Source organism: Notolabrus celidotus, chromosome 4 (assembly GCF_009762535.1).
Source record: "Notolabrus celidotus isolate fNotCel1 chromosome 4, fNotCel1.pri, whole genome shotgun sequence".
In the NCBI taxonomy this organism is placed as follows: Eukaryota; Metazoa; Chordata; class Actinopteri; order Labriformes; family Labridae; genus Notolabrus; species Notolabrus celidotus.
In genome coordinates this window covers 25,604,149-25,631,030 of record NC_048275.1, presented here as the reverse complement: position 1 = coordinate 25,631,030, position 26,882 = coordinate 25,604,149, and the positions used below count along the sequence as shown (strand labels likewise).

At 38.4% G+C, this 26,882-nt stretch overlaps 1 protein-coding gene across 3 annotated transcripts in view; it reads left to right on the top strand.

Moving 5' to 3' along the window:
• Positions 1 to 26,882, top strand: part of atrnl1a (attractin-like 1a) — a 305,950-nt gene that overhangs the window by 187,886 nt on the left and 91,182 nt on the right. For all 3 annotated transcript variants that reach the window (XM_034681468.1, XM_034681469.1, XM_034681470.1), the window contains one exon: positions 8,641 to 8,719. In XM_034681468.1, the coding sequence (XP_034537359.1) occupies positions 8,641 to 8,719 (79 nt within the window). The remainder of the gene's footprint in view (positions 1 to 8,640; positions 8,720 to 26,882) is intronic.

The window sequence follows — 26,882 nt, the reverse complement described above, 5'->3', positions numbered from 1 at the left end:
GACAGTGAGTTAAATCAAAAAATAAAAGACAAACAAGAAATGGAAACTCCCAGGGCAAATTGGAGAGTAGGAATATGAAGGTTTCAGTCATGCAACATTGAACAAATAAACATCCAAATTGAAAAAGATCAGCTTATGGAATGGTTTCATTATCCATCACCATAGCTTGAGGCTAAACAATGCACCAATCCTATGCCCTAATGACCCAGAGGGCAATCTGGCTCTACTACAAATGAGAAGTGTTTGATTCAGTGTCACGTTTGCTGTTGAAAAAAACTAGTTTATACTTCATGTGTCTCTCTGATCAGTTGTTAATTGTCCTTCCACAAAGATGAGAACTGTCCTCTCTCTCTCTCTCTCCTCTCTCTCTCTCTCTCTCCTCTCTCTCTCTCTCTCGCTCTCTCTCTCTCGCTCTCTCTATCCCTCTATCCTCTTATATTCTTTCTCATCTCTAAATGAAGCAGAGGAAAAAGGGAAAATGGCATTAATTAAACACCATTTATGTCTGCGCTCTCCACAGTCTCAAATGCTAATTGGTGACACTGCACTTCAGCTTCGTCCAATTACCTCCAGCTCTTGCTCGGTTGATTAGCAATCAGTTCCTCTCTCTTCTTTTTCTCTATCTTCCCCTAAACAGGGAAGGAACTACTCAGCACTGAGTAACTGATGAGGCTATATGAGCTCCCATCACTTCATTTCAAAATGACCATCCCTTTACCATGTAGCCAAAGGGATCCTCTGCAGGGATTGGTCCACATACCTTTTAGCTTGCTTCATTTATTCAGGTTACGAAAGGCAAACTCAAGTGCTGCTGAGGTACACCTTCACAAGCTTATATACATATCCTTTTAAAATTGAGTTAATCTAAAATGTCACACTTCACAACAGTCACGGACAAAAATGTTTTTGGGTGCTTTTGCAACCAACGTAACTACAGGCTGCAAGGCTAGGTAGCTAGCTTTCGACAACCAAGTCATGTGGCCTCTTGGTGCAGCATAGTAATCAAAGGTTTAACATTTCATAATGTAGCTGCCAGTGTGTTTAAAACTGACCCAACAGCCCATCCAGAATGGTCTACTTCAGCAGCAGCAGCAGCAGCAGTCTTATTACAAAAATATCTCAGCAGTGAAGAGTCATCCTCTCAAACCATCACCATTATAGATAAATGGTTATCATCAGCGTGGCCATGGCCAGGTTGGCTGTAAATCTGTCTGAGAGGGAGGGGGAACAGTTGATCTGCCATAAAGAATGAGCTTGCAGATCTGTCTGGGTCTAAAATAGGAGTAATAAAGCAGCCGGCCCAAACTGTGTCCATCTGTCCATATCCTATAGAACTCATCACCATCATAATCTGTCTGGATCTGTGTGATACAGATGTTCAGACTATAAGAGAAATAAATTAAAAAGTTTGCTCATGACAAGATTTTATGTTATGGTCTTGGTGAATATTTGATTCTGATTGCTGCTGGATCTGAGTTAACTCCTAAAAACAATACATTTTAACCCCTTATGGAGAAATGACAACTAGAAAAGGTTATTTTTTTCCTTTTGGATGGAGCCTTTTTTCATTTGACTAGCTGGTAGGCTGTAAATTAAATTGTCCTTCTGGGATCAATGAAGTTATCTGAATCTGAGCCTATAACATAAAAGCTGCTTGATGAATGCTGCCCCTCTGAATTTACTAATGTTTGGTGTCACATAAGCAATCCCATTCACTAATCATCTCGCAACTTAAAGCACCTGTGAGAATGTTTTTGCTAGTTATGAGAGACTGAACTTATTAGTGATGCCTCTTTATGATCCACACAAAGCAAGCAATCAACAGCAAGACTGATCATTTTTAGTTATTTAAAATGCCAGAATGCCCGATTGACATTGTGGCGTGGTCACGAGACAAAGTGAGTTACAGCATCCTACAGAATCAGCTTCTACTGATGGCTTCCAAAGCGAATATGTATGATGAATTCAAGATTCAAGATTCAAGAAAGCTTTATTACCAAGTGAGCTCGCACACACAAGGAATTTGACGTGGTAAATGGAACACTGGTACTTAACAACAAGACAGTAAGGATAATAAATATATGAACCTAAACACAAATCCAAAAGTTCTAAATAAAAATAAAAATACTATCTGTACAAAGAAAGGTAAATAAGTACTTTTAAGGACATGAAATTAATGCTATGAAATGAATGGTAGGTTTAACTCTTAAAATGTAACAATTTTGCTATGTACTTAAATATGCAGGACACGATTAACAGAGATATGAGATACACTGCTTTGTACACAGGGGGCACCAAAATGACCACAAACCAAAAGTATCTCACAGTAGCCGTAAGGCTGTGACTAAAAACAATCCATAACCTGTATGTGTTTGTGAACATATTTATGTTGGAACAATGACACGGCTGATTAGCAAGCTAGTGTATTTTGTGAACATAATGTCGAAATGAGGGCTGTCAGCTTCAATGTGCCTAAGTGTTAATATTTTATGTGCTATGTTCTTTCCGTTTCGGCACAGCGTAGTTAAACTGCATAAAATAACGACAACTCTCTCTCTCTCTCTCTCTCTCTCTCTCTCTCTCTCTCTCTCTCTCTCTCTCTCTCTCTCTCTCTGTGTGTGTGTGTGTTTGAATGGCATATTTCACTCGACAAAGATCAGAGTAAAATCAAGTCAAAAGTAAAATGCACTTTGTCAAACTGTGTCAAAGCACAATTAAGAAATCAACCGACTCTGGCTGTGATTGTGATTGATTGTGGTAAAAAGAAAACATTTGTATGACAGCCCTAGTCAAAATACATAACCCTATCCAGTGTAGTGGAATTTTGAGACATAGACTACAAGCATCTCCAGTTGTAGATGTAGCAAAAACCTGTATATTTACTGGAGTAGTAAACAACATGTGGTGGCACTAAAACCTCATGGGAATGTAATAAATTCTTTGGGTGAAATTCAATTTTTCATGACAAAAAAAAAATTATCATACTGTTCTCTTTTTACAGCAAGTGACTTCTGTGAAGGCATTTCATAAACTCCTGATAAATACACCTCGTCAGGTATTTTTCGGCTGGCCCCCCCTTTCTTTGAAAGACACTTGTGTCCAGGGTTGCTAGCTGTAAATGAAAAATATTCCAGATGAATCCATCTGCAATATTAGAAAGTTAAACGTATTGAGTAACAATGTATTTCAACGGAATTCAGGTCTGTCAAACTGAAAATTTGATTAGTCCATTTGCAGCCTTGTGGAGTGGGGAAGCAAAGAGTTTATCAGGATGTTTGGATGTGTAAAGTAGCCATCTGTTCACAGATAAACTTCAGTTCACTTTAATTCTCATGCTTCTCATTTGAAAAAGGCAAAGGTTGAAAGGAGTTAGAAATAGACACATCCTCAGGCTGAACCGTGGATAAAAGCTGAAATGTTGAAAACATTACAGAAAGAGAGCCTGCAGCTTCTCTCTCAGGACCGGACGCCTCGCTTTGGTCGCTCTTTACTCTCAGAGTTGATTTGCTGGTCGTGCAGATTGAAAGCTGTTTCTGATCGTGTGCTATCTGTGGCCCGTGTTCAACGAATAGCTTATTGATTTTTTTTCCTCTGCCCTCCAGGGATCAGATGTTTCACCATGTTGCCCTGCACTATGTGTTGATAAATGTGTGAGCTTTATTTGCAGTGTTTTTTTCCTTGTATGTTTCAACCAATCACCCCCACTTAAAACAAAATGGACAATCATGTACACAATCTCACATGCAACCAGGCTCGTTCTTTTCCACATGCTTTGGTTGTTTAATGGGTTTGATTGCTGTTACCTGTGGCTGAACAGATTCAGACCTAAACCTATAAAGAGGCTCAGTGGAGTGTGAACAAACCAGCCCCCTCCATCCAATTCTTCCTCCTCTCTAATACCTCGGTAATAGGGACAATTAGCTATTCCACTCCATTGGTTAGATAGCTAAGCTCATGCCCTGTGGCCCATTAATGGCAAGCTGAGGTAATACAGACTGAATGGGGAATCTAGGCTTGATTGGATTTGAATTCAAGCCAGCACAAGGTTTTTACAAGGTACGTTTGGAGGATGGGAAATCATTGTGTTTGTCTTGGCTGGAATTGTTTTGGGGAATACATAGTGTAGTGCAGTCCTGGCATAGCTGGTGTTTTTCCCTACTAAGCCCATAAAGACAAAGATTGGAGTGATGGGACAAACAAGCTGATATACGTATATGAAAAAAAAAAATTTGATATATGGATGGCAGAATAAACAATAAAACTTGAGAAAATAAATAGACAACGATAAGTGTTAATCCAGCCCTCTGCTTGGATCAAAATAATCTGGATTGTTTGGACCAAAACTATCCCAATCCAAACTCTCAACTCAACCCATCTTTATTTATATAGCACCTTTCGTACATTCGAGAATGCAGCCCAAAGTACTTCACAGAACAGAGAGACAGAAAAAAAGAGCAATACATTAAATAATACAAGACTAAAAAAAGGTTGAAGATAGTATTACGAATACTTAAAATAAAATCTTTACAATAAAATAAAATCAGATATATACCAGAAAAATTAAATAGCATAACATAAATAATCCTTCTCAAAAGTTTTAAACAATACAATCTATAGGTTATGTCTGGATAAAAAAAACAAGATTAGATGACCTTATCCTGTTGTCTGTTTTTTAATATTTTTGTTTCTTTAGAACAACCTTTTTAAAGATGTAATCCAATCTGACAGTTTAAATCTGATTAGATTATTTTGGAACAGCTGTGCTGAGAAGATAGGCCCCTTCATATGTAAAACAATAACTGAGAACAGCATCTAAAAATAACTCATAAGCTCCATAGTTTGAAGTGTTGGCTCAATGCCTTAGCTGCCATGTTTGACACTTTGGGAGTACAGTCCATGTGACCACTGTGTTGTTATTGATACAACTATGAGACATCATTGTACGATGTTTGTATGAAGAAGCTTACGCAGGGTTGAATCATCTCTGTAAGGAGTACACCCCCCATCTTATCAAGATGTCTTCAAGTCTATGCAATAAAACTTTCCATATTGGCTTGATACACAAACAACAATTCAAGGCTTTTTCAGTTGATAATTTGCATCCAGCTGCAGCAATGCACCTCTTATCGTTGGTCACCGGAGGGGATTTCCTGCTCATGATGTGTCTGAGTGCAGCTGAGAGGTCAGCTGTGGACTGTAGAGGCCACAACTGGAGTCACCAGCAGACTGGATCTAAAATGTCACGCTCATTACAACACTAATACCCTTTACCATGCTGTCATCGTGACATAGAGACACAGGAGGAAGACACACGCTGGTATACCAGCACACACACTCTCTCAGAAAGATGAACAGGAGGATTGTTTGTAGTTGCTGTCCTCAGCACTTTTTCATGGACTTCCTGTTGTTAAGTCTTTGGGGGTGCGCTTGTTTTGAGGTCTTGTCAGAAGTCCTGCTTGAGAGAGGAGCTTTGTGTTTGGCCAGATAACTTTGCCCTCCGACATTGAACTTTAAAGCTGAGAGAGAGTGTGTGTGAGTGCGTTAGTGTGTACCAGTGTGCACATGAGACCTTGTTCTTTGTTAGAGAGCATCATGTCGCTCGCTGACCCCTCACTGGCCTTTGCTGTCCTAAAATCCCCAGCTGCCTGTGGTCACAGCGGTTTCATATCTCGCCACAGATTTCCCAAGAATCCCTTCCTCTTTTGTTGTCCTCGCTGGCCGGAAGCGATGCTGGAGGGTAGTGAATTAGTGTGAAGATCCTGCTCTATCGTTGTGTGGTGGTGGTGAAACTTTATTGTCCCTGTTTCACACTCAAAGGTGTTCAAAAGATCAACAGCAAAGACTTCTACAACAGAAACCACAGCTGTACATAATGTGAAGGACGTGCACATTTTTAATATGTTGGAATGCATTTCAAGAGGACATCTACAAAGGAGCAATTTATGCTTAAAATCATGTTAGCGTTCAGAGTTACTTGCAATCTCCTCTTAAAGTTAATTTCCTCTCAACTCTAGACCTCTCTGTTAGTAATAGCGCCCTTATTGTTGGACTGGGTCTTATTAGTGAGCCTCAAACATGCTATTAAATATACATTTTCCAATCAAAATGAAGTCTGGAAGCAGGGCTTATAACCCTTTTGACTTTTTTGCCCCTTTAAAAGGTTTGAACATGTCTAGAAGGAGTGAGAACGTAGTTATTTTCCCTTCTCAGAGTGTTTTATTTAAATAAGTCCCTTCATGTATTGAAGAAAGAAGGAGGAAATCTGTCCAGTATTTTACAAGAAAAATAAATTGTATTGCACATATATTTTTTTTAACCCCTCTTCTGTATCAAGTGTATCGTAGATTAATACATGTCATAACTTAGGAGCAGTATTAACTCTTATAAGAATGAAGCACCTCTGTGCGTGAACACGTGTCACAACAGTAATTTACCCAGGTTATTTTGCAATTTTGACCTTTGTACTTACGTTCTGCAACTTCTCCACTGAGCTGTTAAATACCAGAGGAAAAATATTGTTGTCCAACAAGTAGTAAATACTGTAGTGATGTTTTCAACTATCTGTCCTGTGCTTCTGAGACCAAAGACGAGAAGACTAGAGATTTAGTGCACTTTTTTTTCTGAACTGCCCTTCGGGCTCTTGGTTGATTTTTTGCAGACTATTGATTTGAAGCTACAAAAACTTTGAGAGTGAATGATTTTGGCAGGACAAAATGTGCATCCGTACCCTAAGAGTGAACTTGAACAAGAACTTTGAGATATACCTGGGCTCGTCAGGCCCTGTTTGAATGGATCAGTATCCCCAGAATACAGCCAATAAAAATCAGACACAGCCTCTCTGCCGTTTAAGCACATCCGTACATATCACCCCACTGAGGTTGTTTCTCTACAGCAGCTCAGCAATGTTATGTTTCATCCTAAACCAAATGAAAATGTGTTGCTAATGTGTGGAAATCTTTTTGATACAGAAGTTCAACTGACTTTGAGTTCACTCAGAGATCTGCAAACTACACAGATCTGTGAAGTTTCTCCTCTCGTTCATCTTCACATCTCTCTTATTAGCAAAACATTCCAGAAGTACTTTCTGTTTATATGTTTAGTTTGCACAAACTGACTTTCACTAATTAACGTCAATTTTCTGAACAACATGATGACAAAACAAACTTCAAAACTTCCCTGCTGTCTGGTTTAAATGTTGTTTGCACTTGTTGCTTGTACTTTGCCAAATATTGTTTTCAAGCCTAGAAGCTCCACTCTTGTCTCATCACAGGATAACCACAATTGGAGAAAGAAATTCTTGAGGAGTCTTGAATTAGCCGTACATCCTTCGTCTAGCAGACCACTTCTCGTCAATTTCAGCCCTGCTCTCAGTTACACTTGTGATTATGTCACAAAGTTTGAGGATGACAAATTCAGTAACATGCAGACGACATCCTAACAAATTAGGATGAGAAGCAGATTTTAAAGTTACATTTAGTTTTTCATATTTCAAGGGAGCCTTATTTTGTCATTTCACTTTTTCTTTTCTTTGCAAATCACTTTGTTTGTTTTGACTTCCTGTTATTGTTTGTGTTATGTTTCATTATTCCTATTTGGAAGCCCTATGCAATGGGGTCCTGGGGTTGACTAGTCAGAAGATCCAATGCTGACTGTTGGAGTAGTATGCACCATAAATAAATGTTTTTCTGATTTCATATTAGCCACAACCTATTATGGCATCAGGTTCTCAACATTAACAGCTTAGATTTGATACTATCTTGAAGAGAAAAAAAACTATATCATCCCACTGTAGGAGATAAACTTCAATACAATATCTGTTAGAGCACAGCATGGAAGATGGTCTCTGTTTATTGTTAAGGTAGGGAAGAGGGCAGTTGAATGGGAGACTTGCGTCTCGGGAAATTAAGGATACCATCATTTTATTTCTGAAGTATTATCGTTATATGAAATATGAACTACATCTTGTCCTTGTCTTTATATAATGGCAAATTATGCTACTACTAGAAAACCAATTAATAATCTGTTTAAAATACACAACCAAAGAACACGTCATTAAAACAACTTAATAAGAAAATCCAGATTGTTGCATCACCAGGTCAGGTGGTTGTAACATCTTATTCCTCTTTAGGGAACTTTTTTTAACCCCCCTATTCCTCACCATACCCTTTGACGCATAAACATACATCAGTATAAACCTAATCGCACAATCAGACATGTGCTTTGCTAACAAGTTCCGGTCTCTGTAGAATGATTGAATTATTGTCTTTAAAAAAAAATGGCATTGCAAATTCAGCAATTACAAGTGACACTGTCAGCTGCAACCTTCAAATGTTTAATATGTGGGAAGTAAACAGTTAGTGAAGGTGAAGCCAAGTGGAAGATATGTCTTACTATAATTTCTTGTCTTTGTTCTGGTAGTTGTGACATTTATCATTTGCCTTATTTTAATCTGTCAGTCCTTTCAAAACATCACTTACGCTTTGCAAGCAGTGCAGAACCTTTTTGCATAGCCTTTATTTAGCTTTATTTCACCCTCTCTGTCATAACTTCAGTTCCCCCAGTTTGGGAATAACTGCATTAGACTTCTAATAATTGAGGAATCATTGATTGACTCACCCTGTGTCCCTCTCCTCTCTCCAGCTGCTTCCTGTCTCTGCTGCTGGTGGCTGCTGTGGTTTGGAAAATCAAACAGACCTGCTGGGCTTCACGACGTAGAGAGGTAGGACGCATCACCATGCCTGTATTTGTTTTGTGCATACTTAAAGATGTCATTTGGCACTGTGTCACAGTATATGTTTACACAACATAAGCACATACTTGTTTACAGTGCAAGTGGAGTGTTGTGAAGCTGTATGGGCGCTTCCCTCCACTGCACACAAGCTTTTAAATGCAGCTGCTAAATGGAAGACAAAAGCAAATACACACTGATGCTCAGTTGTGAAGGGTGGGTTAATGTCACCCGTCCCGAAAGAAGAAAAAAAAGATCCTTCTCTGCTTAACGAGCATCGCCGTGACGATAAACAAGGCCATCCCCTTTAATTAGTGCTCCTCATGAACCAATTAACTCAGGCGAAGTGATGCTAAACAAAGTGGAATGGAGTGATATATCACTTAAAGCCTCAGCAGCTGCCGCATCATCTCATATCTCCTCCAGACGCCTCCCATGCACACGGTATACAACACAAATCAATTCACCATCTCCAGTTCTTGTGTCTTTTCTTCATCACCCTGCGCTCTCTTTCTCACTTCTTTAATGTTTTTATGCATTTTTTTTTCTCCCAGTGTTTTGTATTCAAGTCATCAGGGAGGGTTCAGTGTAGCTTATGAGCAGCGATGATAATAGTCTATTTTTATTGGTGTAATCCAAACACGTTCCACTGGGATCTATTGTGCTTAAACACACTTGTAGTCCCCCGTCCTGCCAACGCTGCTGTACTGCCATTATGCACAAAATGTTACTGCTTTCCTTGCAAATTAACTTTTGGTATTGATGACATTTTAGTAAGTTTAACCATCTTTCAAAAAGCAACAGCTTCAATGAGGAGGATTTCTGTCAGGTGATTATGTAAAGGTTTTTTTTTGCTTTAAATAAGAGAGGTTATAGGAGTTTGTCTAATTTTTTCTACCATATGTCTGTAAAATATCTGAGTCTACCATCCACTGTCTCATTTTTCTTATGCTATGCTGCTTATGTCCATTCCCAATGAGAAAGCTTCTATTTACATCATGTTGATTGCTTGTCTGGGTGCAGCACTGTCAGCATGCTCCCATTGCTCGAGTTTTTATTCTATATGCTGTGGTGGAGAAATTGTATAACTCCCTCCTTGGCCTAACCATCGCCCATATGGAAAATGGATGGTGGTGGTTTGAAAGTATTGGCAGAAGATGCAGAGTTGTTTTGCAAACTCAGCTCCCTCCTTTTGGGCAGTCTTGTTCATGCTGTTTTAAGTCCAGGTTTGTAGATTATTTAGGTGTTTCGGTCACCTGTAACATTGCTATCACTGTTCCATCGTCTTCTCTACATGCCACTTTGTTTCGTGAGGACTGTGTTTGATCCCTCAATCTCCTTCCCTTTGAATCCCTGTAGGTCAGGGTCTAAATACACCATGTAGAAAGGCGCGTCTAGATCAAGATTTAGGTTAACTCACTGTGACATTTAGGATTTTGTGATGGTATCTTTTCTTCCTGATCAAAGCTTCCCTCAAACCGACCTGCAATTTTTCTTTAAAACACCTTACCTTACAGTACTTTCTTTTCTCTCACTACAATGAAATCTTTAATACTGAAACAATGACTCTCATATGAAGGTCATATACTTTCTGTGGTTCTTCTGTTTGCCTTGTTTTTCTGCATTTGAACATTTCTTTCCTCAGTTTTCTGGATTCGCATGCATGTTATTGGTTGCATGTCTCCCCTGGATTTCTGTATACTGGTGGTGCGATGTGTGTTGATCCACCTGTGACTTGACTTGCAGCTGTTTGTACAGCTTTGTTTCCACAGTGTGAGGTGCAGTGTAGCGGCTGCTGGCAGGCCGACCGACTCTCGGCTACATTATTTATGAGAGCAAGTCTCATATCACGGCAGAACCGCAATGCTGCATTTACTGCGCTGTTGGTTATTTACCCAGACATCCTGCTATTTCTCAAGCTCTCTGCCAGTCTCAGCCTATTCGTCCTGAGGGCTTGTTTTTTCTCTTTTATTTTACCATCTCTTGCTTCTGATAACCGGGGATCTAATAAATGGTACACTTTGCCTTTGAGGGAAAAATCATCCCTGTTGGGATGCTGGCGGTTCAACTTCACTCTTTTCCCATCATCATCTACAATCAGTACGCTATTGAAATAAAACTAGTTACTCTTTCATCACATATTTAATTGATTTAAATGGCACAAAGGAAGCTAATGGGGTGCCCTCAGAGTGTGATCTTTCACTTTAGGGCAGCTCAAGCAAGAGCTAAAGGGCTGAATAAAGAGAAATGGAGAAAAACAGTGAATAGATTTTACTGAGCAATGGAACTCAGCCAACCAGAGAGACAGACCATGACATTTCAAAAATGTGCTAAGTTCATTTTCTTCGCCAGTCAGTTGTAACATTACAGAAATCTCTTTCTGAATTTGTCCTTTAGCTAGCTGTAAAATGTCATCACTGATTAAAACTGCTGTTATCAAGGGAGCTGCAATGCAAACTATGCTAACAAGCAAAGTGCCTTTTACTGAAACAGAAACTCTGCCTGTTGCAGGCAAAAAAATCAGACTCATGATCAAAATGTCAGATTTTTACATTAAAAGATCTTATTCTGTCTCATTATATCTGCTTTGACCTGCGTGGAAGTAAAACCAGTTTGAAATTTTGGATTCTGTTTTATATGGTTTGATATACGATTTACAAAAATGAGAGAATGTCTTCAAGTGTGCTTTCTATATTTGATTAAATAACTATCATCAGACTGCAGTGTCCTAAGAGATCTTTTGTAGATGAAGATGCACACATGGACAGATGCAAATTGACATCCTCATAACAAGACATTGTCATCGAACAACCTTACATTCTTTGATAAGTGACTTCTCTTTGTCATGAAACATAGAGTATTTCCCATAATTGGAATTGTAAATTGCATTGTGGCGTTGCTATTGTCATCAGGACCAGCCGTGGAGTTCCTTGACACAGGAATGAAGACGTGGAAAAAATGTTTGATACTGGGCTGCTCTGTGTTAAGTCGTCATCTTTCTTTGAACAACACACAAACCTACTGATAATCATGAGCTCTGGTAAAGGATAATATACAGTGCCATAGGTGGCACCAGGATTGTTTTTTGGAAGATATTCAAGAAGGCCAATCAAACGCTTTATATGGCACACAGACAAAATAAAATATGTCTAATCTTCTAACACCATTCATTGAAGTCCTGTAATACAGAAGCAGTAATTTCCTTTATTGAAACATCTAACTTAGGGAGATGAAAATGAATCTAACTGCATCGATAAAATCGCCAAATCCATCTTAGTTTATCAAATTGACATATTTAAAACGTTCTCCTCTCCACACGTACAGTATGTTTTTTTGTTACTCAGAGAGCGAGATCACTCTTCATGTCTTTGGTTTATATTTTTAATAGGACTGCACTAAGGGTATGAAAACAGTCTACTTCCAAATTCCAGCCCACCTCTCCGCCACTTGAGCTCTAGTGAATATAATGGGTTGCTATTGTGAGATACACATTGGTCAAAGTTGCGAAATAAGCTAGGACCTTTTACAGGCTCATTTTTTGCTGCACCACACTGCAAGTGGACAACAGTTGATTCTGTAAATATGTCACATATTAAATTGTGACTCTCTGAATTATTGTTCCTAAGTCTGCCATTGGTTGACCAAAGGTTTAAAGCGTATTGTACTCCTGATATTGGTAGCCTATGAAAAATACCACAAATATAAAGAAACGTGGTCAAAAAGTTGACATAGTGTCTAAACTTAACAAATCCCTAAAATTTGAATATGTCGGATCACAAAGTAGACACGTCACATTTCCTATAGTTTGAAACAAATTATGGTCTTAAGAGTGTTTGCAATGTGATTTCATGGCTGGTCAATTGTATTATGTAGATGAAAGAACTGCAGCATTTACTTTACACCGACCTTCTTCTACCACTGTACTGTTTTTAAAAGAAAGTACAGTATATGTGTGACTCAGATACTCAAACAGAGTCAGAGCCTTTTATTCTCATTATATTTTCTTCATTGCTGCCTTATAATAATGATCTCTAAAGAGTCCTCTCCAGGCCTTAGCCTCACTTACCCTGCATCACCGAGCGAGAAATTAACAATGCTAATCAATGGAGCAGAATGTTGTGTTTTTATCATCTCCTTGTGTTGATGTATTTAGTGATGGCCTGATTGTTATGGAGATAAATTGCAGTTGTCAGACGCCTCAGGGGCTCAGAGGGGGAGACGGTCAATAGAACCAGTTTTACCTAATATAATGTTATTGTTATTGCAATATACAGGAGCTGTTGTTACTGATCAGCTTGTGTGTGAGACTTGTGTGTGCTTATTGTTTCTACTGCACCAAATGGAGCTGCGTAGTGTATTGTGTTATCTCTGTTATAAAAAGACTTCTCACTTTAACCTTATGTAAATTGATAGGATAACAGATATGTGTGTATTAAATATTTATGGTTCATTTTTTAAGTGTTAGCTTTTTGAGCTCTTTGGTGTGTTTCTGCTAAATTCTCCTGGATCTTAAACCTGACATTTTGCCTAATCTGGAGTTTACAACTACGCAACAGGGATGCCACAGGGCAGGTATCTAGGACTTCACATCCTTGTCACAGTTCTGGTCTGTGACAAGCATACATTAATGCCAGATTTGCTTACCTCACTTAGTCTTGCTGATAAAGTTGCAAATAAAGTAAAGATTTAATGCTTTCACGTTGAGCTCTGTTGTTAACTGTTGATACAGTGTTGTGATGTAGGCTTCCTGTGCAGTTCAGGTGATTACTTCATTGATAATCCACTTTGGTAGTGTTAAAGTCACTTGGTCAATTGTCATTAAGCCTAAATTAGTTGTCTCTTTAAATAATTTAATACATAAACAGGTACAACTATAAAGTATTGATAAACTTATTAAATCTAGATTTATTGTTGATTGTATTGCTTTAAATATGGATGTTATTCTAATTTATTACCTGGTTTTCGTACTAATCACCCGGCTGTTTTTAATACTTGATTCTGATACGTCAAAACCCTGATAACAATGGTTATTAACTGTGGATAGTAAGAGTGCTGCTAGGGCAACCAGATCACCTCAAAGTAGTCTGGCACATTACTAAAGTTTGTGATTTCACCTCTTTCTGTCGACAATGCCGCAAAAATCTTCTGATAACCACATAAACAGCATGAAGGCTATTTTAACGTTAGTCTCAAATTAGACAGCTCAAAATTTCAGATTTCTGGTGAATGACCAGCCACCAGCAGAGAAGACAAGACAGATAGTGAGAAACCAAATGCTCAAAATCCTCAAATGCTGTTGTTGGGTTGTAGGATTGTGTTTAAGGATTCTTATACTGCAGATCTGCCATAGAGAAGTGATAGGACTCATCTTTCAGATTCCTACCAATTCCAGGCGGGGCAAGGGTAACTTTACGTTTGCTACATTGTACAACCCAGTACAACATTATGACAGCATTTGAGATACTCACCCTGAGCATGGCATCAGAGGTAAAAGGCTGTGTGAGAAGGGATAATAGGTATCAGACTGTATTTTCATTACCGTGTGGCAGAAGGGTCTGTTGTAGCTCAATAAACGTGATGGGGCAGGGATTATGAGGTCCTAGCTGTTGAGCTGCATAATATGGTTGCTTGAAAACTACTTGAATACTGCAGCTGCTTTACAATAGTAACAAAGAAGTAGTTAGTTTTGTGACACAATTTAAAAATACCACCTCTCTGGCAGCTGGTCTGCTTCACAGTTCAGGGACAAAGTCTACAAAGATTCTCTCACTTAAAGACTGAGAAGACAGAGCTGCCACACAGTGTCATGGTGTGATCCACCTGTTCAAATCATCAGGGTTTAACTACAGTTACAGCTGCCTTTAACTGTAATAAAACTAATCTTTTAGCTGGCACTCCCGAATTTCTTTAATAAGTAAGTTTAGATGAGGCTTAATATTAGAAACTGAAGTATCTCTTTCTAGTTTTTCTGCAGCGTGCGAGGGAAGTATCATCTGTTGGCTTCTCCCGCTCTGCTCTGCTCTGCTCTCCAGAGATCTGGTCTAGTGGGGAACCGCAGCAGAAGGTGAAAATGGGATCTCTTCACCGTTAATTATGGATCACAACCAGCCACAGGACTACAGAGAAAACTGGATATTAATAGAAGCACGGCTCTATGTTAATTGCTTTTCCTCATACTCCTTTTTATAACTAACAATCACTTTTGGATATGAGATCAAACAATCAAAAGCTACTTTGAAATTCTAATGCTGATGCGCAAAGACAGGCTGCACACGATGTCTCTGGTTTTCCCTAATAGGGTTGCCCCTCTGAAGACTGTGGATGTGTGTTTGTGTGTATTTTTGAAACCCACCACAGCTGATACATTGCCTCTCAGCTGGATAAATAAGTCAAAAGACAAATGAAAAGCTAGAAAGACAGCCAGCCAGAAGGACAAGATTGAGGTCCTCTCCTCCCCGTTGACTTAGACTTAGATACATTTTTTATCACTCTCTACTCGTCTACCTTTAATCTGTCGTATCAAATAACTAATTAAACTCAGAATCCAACTTTTTTTCTGGCCCTTTTGGCAAAGCAAAGCCTTGTTTGAATATTTGTGTTGTGAACTCACAGAACAGAACCTACAGTCCTAAACTAAAAGGTACAATCAGCTGGATGTAAACCAAAAGGTTCACCATCCAACAGTGTCTAAACACCTATGACCTTCCAACACATCATTGGGGTCTGCTATCAAAATGAGGTAGCTCACCAGCATCTTTTCACTGCCCTCTGTGGTTGAGACCTTTTTCATGTACTGAAACCTTTTAGTGTATGTAAACCACACTGGTGCACATAGATGATATTTACTTTGCAGTGCAGTTTGTGGAGCATGTAACCCTTTGTGTGTGCTTTGTGAATTAGACTCGTTTGCACAGGTTTAGTGGGTGCGAAAGCTGAGCAATCCTTTCGTCAATCAGGCCCTCACTTTAGTAATAATACAAATAATAATAATAATAATAATAATAATAATAATAATAATAATAATAATAATAATAATAATAATGTGTACTAAAGTATGAACAATTACACTTCTCAGGCAGAGGAAGTTTGATATAAAGGTCTGCCTCCAATATAAACCTGGTATGTCCTACAGTTAAATATAAAGGCTCTGGTATATATTTGAGGATTAACATGTTTGTCTTTCTACTACATACCATTGCTTCCCATGTGCTGGATAACCAGAACAGTTAATCTGTGTCTTTAATCCTGCAGCATATGGGTTTACATTTTAGTTTGTTGAAAGCCTGGTGCATCACATACAGACTCTAAAAGTGTCGAAAATACCTGTATTTGACTCACAATTATGTTACATGCTATTTGTGTTGCATTGATTTTAGTAGGTATCAGAAAAGTAGAGTTTTAAAGTTTCAGTAAGACAATATCTCTAAATAAAATATGTCAACTTTGGAATGAAATAATCAACTTTTTACAGACATTACATGAGCAATGTTAAGCAACCACTCATTTGAATCCAAGAGTAATATTCCAATTACTCCCATGTTCTTCTGTCTCACTGCCTCACACACAATAAACAATAAAACCTCTCTGCACTTCCCATCCATCTGTCTCTCTATAAAACTCTGTTTCTGTTTGTTTATTTATCTGCTTGCTGTTGCATCTTTGTCTTTCAGTTCAAATCACAGACAGATGTTGCTACGTTTCCTCGTTGCTTGATTGTCCTAAAGATGTTTAGTACTACTCAGTCCTCCTGGAGATCCAGGCAGGCTTCTCTCTGAGCAGATTACACTGATTTGTGTGAAGATTGCTGTTGGCTGTCAGATTCGCCTGACCTCTGCTGTCTTCACTGTTATTACTGCAGCTCCCTCCTCACATTAATTCTCTTAAATTAGATGTTTGCACTGCTCTTGCAAGAGGCAATTAACATGTTGTGTCATTTTCCCTTACACTCATTAAGGAGTTACACTCCAAGACGCTCAGCTCTGAATTACAAGAGGGTGAAAATCTGCGACATAATGAAAAGAGCTTGATTAAAATTTAAGTTTTAAGGCGGTTTCGTTTGTTTAGGACTTGTCAGCGTTGTGTTGCAGCCAATAAGCTGGCTTGTGGAGCTAATTATGCTGCTGTAAATGGTTTCCTGAGGTCTTTTACAGTCTAATTTCAACTTCTAGATGATGAGTAGGGTACCCAAAATAATTTTAATGAAAGATTGTATTACAATTTTGGCATTATTGAACCTAAAGCTGTTGAGATAGCCTGCAAGTCTTAAAAAACTGACATAGATATAAAAGCCATCCACATTTTTTATAAAAACACTTACAAAAGCAATACTAAAGCATTTGCTTTTCAAAATAAAGGCTTTTCTTTACTTTAAATACAACTGTTGCTGATAGATTTGTGGAGTTTTGCAGGGTGATGTTGTGCTCTGATTGCTCAGTCCTTGGCCACCACACACTCCAGTCTCCAGTTGGAGAGATTAGCATGTCTAGACCAGTGAATGCCAAAGCATTTGTGTTAGTGTGTTACTCTGTGTGTGTCGATGCTGTACAGCTTGTATGTGTGTATTGTGTCTCCCTCATTCAGCTGGCATTAATCGAGGTGGCAGATTAGTAGAAGAGGTTTAATGTGGCCAAGCATGGCTGGCTGGGTGTCTGTGGATGGCCGCTGTGTAAACAAATCAAAGGGAGGACATGGGAACACGCACGCACGCACACCCACACGCGAAACACACAGAAAACCACCATGCCTCTTGTGCGCTTTAACCTCAGACCAGAGGGACTCATGTTTTCTACTTGCACATTAACAAGTTGACCAACTCACTACTGAACAAACTTGCATTTATAAGTACACTATACAGTACATACAAGGATTTTACTCCACATTTAGTTTATATAAAATCAAAAGTCTGAAACAAAGACACGTCAACAAAAATAACAGTCCCTAAGATGATCAGGACTTCAGCAAAATCTGATAATTTGATAAGAATTCATGCCATTGTGTGGCAGTGACCATTGCATTGTGTTTTGGTGCAAGTATCTACTGAATAAGATCTGAACTCGTATTTATGATACTTGCTGAATCTACTGATTCTCTTTTTGTTGTTGTTCTGCTAGCATTAGCTGTCACAAACTGAAATTATACCACTCTGTCTTTCCTTATGTGCAACAGGAGGAAAGCAAACATGCTAGCTAGCGTAAGCTAAATGTTTCAGTTGAGCATTAGATGTTAATTCAGGATTTTTTCGTAGGCAATAATCTGCTGAATAACTTATTGGATTTAGGGTTTGATTGAACATAAAGTTCTCCTCTGCATTCTCATTGAAATCCACAAAGTGTTTTGCTGAATCATTTTGCTGCTAGCATTAGCAACACTGCTAGCTCGAGGTACTACTCTGTCCCTGCTCCTCCAAAAATGTATTTGTATGTATTTTTTAATGGGGAAAACATGTATTTATTAACATTAGTGTAAAATAAAAGACATGGAAATACCTTACTTGTGAAACACAACAGCTAACATGTTAGCTAGGATGTGCCAAACATTTTGGTTGGGAACTGTTTAAGTGAGTGAATCAGTGGAACACAAATACTGTCTTTACTGTCATTCATTTTTTCAGGTTTTGGAGATTCTGCCACATGGTGAACACCTATGAAATAAGACCCTTTAAAAATGGAAACACAGTTTTGGTTTTGTTTTGACTTTGTAACTTTTGTTGATTGACAATTAAGGTATTTATTTGCCAGGTTTTGTTGGGGATACATTTCCTTAATGCGTGAGACTAGAGTAAAACTGGGTTGCTATTTAACATCATGTTAAAACCTTATGTCATTTACCTTTTTCATATAGCCAGTTCAAGGTGCAATATTTAGAACCCTTTAACGCATTACCTTCCATGTAAATGTCACAGAGGCATAATGGTGGATCCAAGCTACTGTGCTGGCATTGGAGGTGCAAACTGGTGCATAACAGGTTTGAGATGGAATCACTCTGAACAGGGCGTAACAGCGGTGTGTGTGAGCGCATGTCTAAGTGTGTGAAGGTCCCACTGTGTGATTGTGAAAAAGAAAGGGAACAATTTTGTGCAAACTTTTCCACAGACTGTAAAAAGACTGTGTATGATTTGTCACCTGAAGTTATGTTGAGAAATGCATCATGGCAAGGACTTTGTGAAGCTGTGCATCAAATACTTCCACCTTGTTGAATGTGCATACTGTAACAAAACATGGTTTTCCCAAATTTGGAGAAGAACACTTTTGTTCCTCAACTTCTGAAGTAGAAATCATTTTTTTATGTCTTGAAGAGTGAATAAAACAGTTTTCGTTCTGTAGAGAAATACAATGACATAATTTTGTTTTAAAATAAGAGGAATGACCAAGAATGAAAAGTTTTTAAAGAACGTAGTCTTCATTATCAGTTAATCAGCCCTCAGAAGCAATGCACATTTGCGCACACACCTACAACGAGCTAGCTATGACGGATAAGAAAGCACTGCAAGTTTTTTATTGCATAAATCTTCTTCCTAGCTTGTTTGCAGAGCAGTTTTCTTGCTACCTCTAACTTTCTGCACACATGTAATGCAAAGATAACAAAAACAGCCATCACATTGAGTTAAAACTTTCAGTAATTTAGGTTTGAGCAGACTGTCAGAGATGAAAACTGTCTCTCAAATAGAGTTTCAAAGTTGTTTGTACTCTCCTGTTTAGAAACCATAATTTTTAAAACATGAGACAAGTTAAATGTTAATGTTGTGTGCTATCAGTGCGGCCCAGGTGACCGCTGTCAACATCACAGATCTGGATTTCCTTGAAGGTGCCGTCGTTCAAAGACGACTTCAGCAGCACAACAGCGTCACCAGAACACTTCAAAAGAATCCAAATGAGAGAGACAGGAGGGGGGTCTGGTTGTGGAGATCGAAATAAAGAAACACAGGGAGGGAGAGGGAAAGGGAGGGAGTTTTTGTGAGGGACACAGCAAGGACATCTCCCCAGAGCCATATGGTGGTTGAGATGGTTTTATACGGTTGTGTTTGTCTGTCTGTTCCATTTAGGATTTTTACCAGGAAGCGCCGCAGGCCAGCCGTCTGTAACAATATATCTCCCTCTCTCCCTATCCTCTTCTTCCCTCCACCATCTCTCTCTGCTTTTCCATCTCTTTGTTTCTGCTGCTATCCTACATATCTGCTCAGGGCTGTCACTGTGACTGATGGCCAATGTTGACTCAAGGTGGGAATGTATAGTCTAGCTTTTATTAATAACGACTCCACACCTGAACCTGTGATTTGACTCCTGGACCTTTACCACTCTGACTGTTTCTTTGTCCTTGTGTGCTCTTGCTGGTCCATGGATACATGATTGCTACAAGAAATAAAAAGTGTGAATCTTGAAATATATTGCACTTTTCCATTCCCAGTTTCATGTTTATGAGTTTTGGACAGGGGTTACTAATAACCATGTGGTTGACTTGTGAAACAGAGGGTATCTCTGGGTATCTTTTAGAGCCAAAGCTACTTGGTATGGTTTAAAATTAAAACTAGATTTTCAAAGAGTATGTAAGCATAGTTTGACATACTTTAACCTACTAAGAACAGTGTACATTAGAGGCAGATGCCTAACTTTTTACATAAATGTTGGTTGTAATAAGCTGCTTGCATTGAAAACATATAAGGCTGCTATTTTAAAATGGCATTGTGATTGTAATTCTCACATAGGAAATGGAATACCTGGTTTCACATACTGTGCCAGATATTTTTGTAGCTTTTGATCAGTATGATGACAACATGTACAACAATGGCCAACGTTGTGGGTCTTGCAGTGTAGCCAGCAATAATCAATCAGCGGCTTGAAGCTAAGGTTTTCTAGTTTGCAATGCAACCATGCGAAGCAAAATTCACCTCTGCAGATATGTCTATATAAAATGTATGCTGCCATTTTTTTTTTCATTACATCCAATGGAGTAGTGACCATCCATCTGTTTCTTATGAGTATCAGTTTCACTGTAAATAGCTAGTCACACAGAGACCTATGACAGTGATATGAGCTCAAAACAGATACACATTATCTTGTGAATTCCTTGTGTGTAACAGGTCTTAAATTGAGGGAATAACAAAGTCATGATGCACATTTGTAAAAAAAAAAAAAAAAAAGAATGAGGTCATTTCTTCTCAGGTCTCTAACCAAAAGGAGAAAAATATTTTTTTTAAATGCCTGTTAGTTGACTCGAGGTTGGATTGATCATTTCTGCTGCATTCCAGGAAGGTAAATCTTATTCGCTTTTGAGACACAGCATCAAGTAGATTTGTAACTCATGTTGAAATCTTTGATCTTGAATGTTTTGTGAACTGCACTTGGATGAACATGTCTGTTTATAGAGATAAATGTACTGTTGTCAGATTACAGGTTTTCAGTATTTGAATTTAATCACTTTTGGTCTTCAGTTTAAATTAGTCATTTGATCCGATTAGACAAATCAGATTCAGCACTTGTTTTGCTTTTAATCATACATTTTTTAACACATAAACAAAAAACGTCATCATAGCTGACATTGTGCTCTACATGTGGAAAACCTTCTGGTGCAGGAAATAATCTATCAGCTCTCCTATGTGCTCGTCTATCCAGTGTGGGTGTGTGAGTTCTGGTGCTAAACATATCTTTGTACTCAGATAATCCTTGTCCTATCATAAACCAGTGGACAATGATGATCATAATCCTGCTCTAAGGAGCTTTCATAAACTGGAAACAAACACACACACACACACACACACACACACACACACACACACACACACACACACACACACACACACACACACACACACACGCACATGCACACTCACAAGGCTACTTATGCAGTGGAACTTTGAATGGAGAAAGGCAAACAACCTCCCTCTTCTTAGATTAATGTTGGATCTGGATTTTATAATGATTGTAGACTCACTGCATGCAAGTCCACACATCAAACTTCTGATTGCATGTGTTTTACTTTGTTTACTTGGAAAGTGTTACTTCAAATGTAATGTGTTCTCAAAAAAAGTTACATCACTTTGATTTATGCATGTAAATCAGATGTTTTATGCACAAGAGATTCAGAGTTTATCATCTCAGTGAATCAAACGAAGCTGAGTCAGAGTTTATAGCGTTTATGAGAGTTTTGAAAGCATATGAGTGCATAAAGCTCATCTTTTTTAACTACACAAAGCCAGTCAGGCACATCAACAAAATGGCATTTGCATCGTATTTGATACATAGAAGTTTTTCCATATTTATTTATGTTTTATTATGAAAATTTGACTTTGAAAAAGCTACAAGATAAACAGATTTCACTCGGCTTCCAAGCAGCGCTTAATACTTAAATATGAGTGTGTTAATTATGATTAATAGATTGCATTTATATAGCTGCCTTCTTGTCTTCTGACCTATCAAAGTGCTGGCTTTAACGTCAACAATCAAGCATTTACATATATTCATACATGCAGAGTGCCAACCTGCTCATCCGTAAATGTAGTTCCCTTTCCCTCACCAACAGCAAACATCTTTTATTCTGCTTCTCCACCTCTGCAATCCAAAACCAGCATTATCAAAAGAAAAGATATACAGCATCACTTTCTGAGTATGATTAATGGAGTAAAGATTCTCAGAGAAGTTATAAAATTATATGAAACATTTTAGGATTTCTCCAAAGGGCTTTTGAAGTAAGGCGTCTTAGAATTGAAACGTATTAAAGGCCATTGATTGAATGGCACATTTCTTTAAATCCATACTCTTTTAAGTACATTGTAAGTGTTTCTGGTGTGCTTAAGAGTTAAACTTGGAAAGTGAAATATCTGTGGTGGCATTGGTTTGCAGTTCTTTAAACAGCATGAGTCAGAAATAAACAGTCACTTAATGGAAAGAGTAAAACAGCTGATACTGATGTTGAAAATGTTTTAATCATTAGACTTTTAGGCTGTTATTCGGTGTTCTTATTTTCAATAAGAACATGCATTTTGTTCATCTTCAAGCACATACTTCGTAGTACAACTCTCTTTCTTTCCTTCACTACAAAATCAAAGGGGAAGAAACAGAACACAGATGCTAATATCAATGCTAAGATAGCTGTATGTCAAAATGTAATAGTACTCTTTCAATATTTGTGTGTTTTTTGGAGGAAATATTTTTAGCTTTTCATTCAAGGCAAAGTTAAATATACATACTGTATACGGTCACTACACAAAGAAGGCTCCTGCTTTGCCGTCATTTTTCTTTAAATTTTAATAAACCTTTTAACAAACATCCACTGTAACACACCAAACATGCAGCTAATTCCTTGAGTGCAGAACAACCTCAGTCCAATTAGCTGCTTCTAAAAGAAAATCATCCAGAAGTGGAAGTAGCTGAACTGTTGCAGTGATGCTGATTTGCTTGGGAAGCAGATTAAATCTCAGCTGAGACAAACTTCATTTCACGTACCTGAATAAATATCAGGCGGAATATTAGAGAACTCTGTGGCCAAATTGCTTGTGGGGATTCAATGAGAGAGTGTGCACACATAAGCCAATAATGAGGTACATCCATGGAGAGCAGACTGCTTAACACAAACACAGTAAGTCTGCGTGAAAATAGTTTTATCAGAATCAGAATCAGCTTCTCCTGAAGTCCACTGTCATCTCTACCGTCTTGAGCGGGTTCAGCTCCAGATGGTTCTGACTACACCAGAGAGCCAGCTGTTCCACCTCCTATCTGTAAGCAGACTGGTCTCCGTCCTGGATGAGACCGATGACGGTGGTATCGTCTGCGAACTTCAGGAGTTTCACCGAGGGGTCTCCTGAGGTGCAGTCATTGGTGTATTGGTGTTTTACTGGTACATTTGAATTTAAACTGTTTAAACTGAGGATCTAAGTTCAGAAAAACATATCAGATTTCAGCTTAAGTCACTTTAGTCAATGCATTATTTAACGTGGATGTGAAAATACAAATTCCTTTTAACTTTAAAGAAAAGAAAGTGTCAACAAGTCGCATTTTTTTAAAGACTGTGTTTCCATTTTAAAAATTGGGTGAGATTTTGTACTTTCACAAAAAACAAACAAACTTTGTATTACGTATCACAGGTGAGGACATTGGAAGTTAAAGAGAGGAGTAGACCTGCACTTAGACAGTTACACATAACCACTCACTTTATATGAGATACGTTGAGGGGCTTCACTGCCAGAGAGCCCGTTATTGTCTCTAATCAGAGGATCTCTGATCAGAGTGCATCATCTCTCTCAATCTCCACTTCTTTTACTCCTGTTCACGCTCTTCTAATGTACTTTTCATTTCCTCTCTCATTTAGTGAGCAAAAAAAACATTAAAAAACTGCTTTTTTCTACTTTACTGTTTGCTGTGTTCAGAAAAATGTCTCACTTGATTAAATCACGAAATTAAAAATATGATTAAGCAGATTAATAAAATAACCTTTGTTTTAAATTAACTTTGAAACTTTTTGGTCGAGTGTGTTGAAGGTGCATAGTTTCAGATATGCAATTGCCGTTCAAATTTGTTATGCCCAAAAGTTTTCATACTGTAAAGACTTGACGAGGACTAATTAGACTAAGTCTGTAACCTCAGATGTTTTTCAACTTAAAAACATGGCAAGGCAGTAAACATGATGAATCAATTAGGTAAGGTAAGACCACTAAATTTATACGTAGAGCGATTTAAAGTGCTTTACAGAATTAAAATCAAAACATTGATAGAATTAAGAAGTTAAAGAAATATGTCATAAACCGGGTTGTTTTTACTGTAAGATGTACCAGGCCTTTATAGCAGGCTTGTATTGAAGGGAGGCCTTTATATCAAGTTATCTCTGTCTCAGAAGTATATTGGTTCATATTATAATACAAAGTTGGGGCCTGATTCATAAAAAGATTGATCAGGTTTTGCGCCAGTTTAAGCTGTGCAATCAAGCCAAAAAAGACTTTGCCAAATTCACAAAGCATGCATAAACAATGAAATGCTCCACAGACTACACTGCAGAGCAAATAGCATCTCTGTGAGCCAGTGTGGTTTTATATACATTTGATTACTTTTTAGCCTAACCTTTATCAATCTATTGACAGGGGTGGAAATGGGGGGAGGGGTTGTCACGTTAGCAGTGCGCCTAATGTTTTTGATGATGGATATCAATGATAAGCCTGTTTGGGCTAGCAATCAACCCTGCTTGGTTAGGCTGTACACTCCACTTCCCCCTACCCCCACAATTTCATGAGGGATAAGAGGAGACACAGAGGGAGAGAAAGCAGAGAGAACAGTCTGTAGTGAGATGTTAGAAAGAGGACAGGGAAGACAGCCAGGGAGAGAAGCCTGTTGGAGCTAGACCTTATCCTTGCCAGGTTAGGCTGTATGCCCTACCTCCCCCTACCTAGCCCCAAACTGGCATTATTTCTTTACTTCCAAACCCACTGACTTCTTTCAAGATACATTTTTAGAGTTAAAATACATAGCCTTTGTAAAACAGAACTGCAGTGTTTAATATTAAAACAATTAGCCATGATGCCAACCATTGCCTGCGAGTATTTTACCCAAACTTAATTTGAGGAAGGCATTTTACTCTTCTGTCTTGCTTATATATATCAGATACCCTCTTCTCTGCTTGATTGTAATGGGACGGGCCTTTCTCTGTCTGAGTGATCGGTTCAGTAATGCAGGCAGAGTGCTGTGGTGCCAGGGTAATTGGCCGTGATTTAAAAACCCTCTGATGGTTTAAGTGGGAATGCAGTTTGGCAAATTAATGGTTCTCAATCAAACATGTGTGAATGGTTTAATATGGCAGAAAAAGACTCCACTGAGGGCTTGAACAGAGACAGAGAGTCTGAACTCTGGTTTAAAACAAAACAAGTGACTGTTGTCACAAATATGAGTGTTTGGACCAATATGTGCGATTTTCCACTCACAAATGTGTGTGATGTTTAACTTAAGTAAAGTCCTGTCAACCATGAAAACCACAAACCCATGTACAACTTGAGTTGGTATGAGATCATTTGAAACATACAAAGCCATTACGTCATGATCTTTCAATATGCCTCCTTTGCTTTCTTCAGATTTATGGTTTAACTATCTTTGTTTTCACCCACTTCATATGTGATAAGACTTTATAATGGCTCTTAGTATTACAAGTCTTCAGAATTCGCCCCTACCAACAAGCCAAAAATGTATTAGCACTATAACTACTATATACGACTATATACAACTATAGACGATGATGCTGTGTAATGTAAGCAACAGCTGTGGGCGATATGGCCATCAAATATACCATCACAAATCTATGTTTCTGATACTAATTGTTGCTTGCGAATTGCTGATAACAACGTAATCAACTGTATTTTTCTGTTATGTCTAACTTATATTGTGAGATAAGAGAATGTATATCAATATACTGCAAGTGTTTACAGTGAAGTTTGGGACCACAGGTGTAGGTGCAGAAAAAAAATGTCTGAATGTAACTGACCTATCAATGCCACTGGTTGTTAAAACCAGTTGGATCTAGATGTGGCTAGCAAGATCAAAGTTTTCACTGGTTGGCTTTGGGCATATTTGGGCTTTCTGCAAGGTGTCAGAAGTTTGGGGGTATTTTGGCAAAGTCTTTGTGATAGCTTCCACACTCATCTTTATTAGAAATATTTTAATTTTACTCACAGTTGTAGAGGTCTTTGATAAAAGTTTTTGTCTGGTACTGTTTCACTTAAAGGGCAATTGTCTGAAGAATGACATTTTGAATAGATATGCTACTTCAGACATAATTAACACTTTTTCCACACTGAGTACACAACAGCTCAGAGTGGTTTGATGTAAAATTCAACTTTCACACATCCTGGAACAAATTGAAGAAAAAAACATGTCACCTTCTTCTAGCTGAAATGTGAAAATGTGTTCATCAGTGTTAGTTTAAGCTTGCCTGACTGAAACAGAGGGTCTGCTCATGCTGTTAGAGTGTGGATGTTTCTCTCTGATTACCTGAGAAGGTAATTATGTCTGTGCAGTGGAGAGAGAAGCAGGTGAGAGACAGGAGCTCCTTGACACGAGTCTTTTCTCTCAGAGAGTCTGTCTCTCTGTTCTGCTTGAGGGACCATGCTGGAAAATTAGAATGAGCGAGACAGGAGCAGGGTGGACTAAATGATCAGTGGATCTAACACACTCCCTCACACATG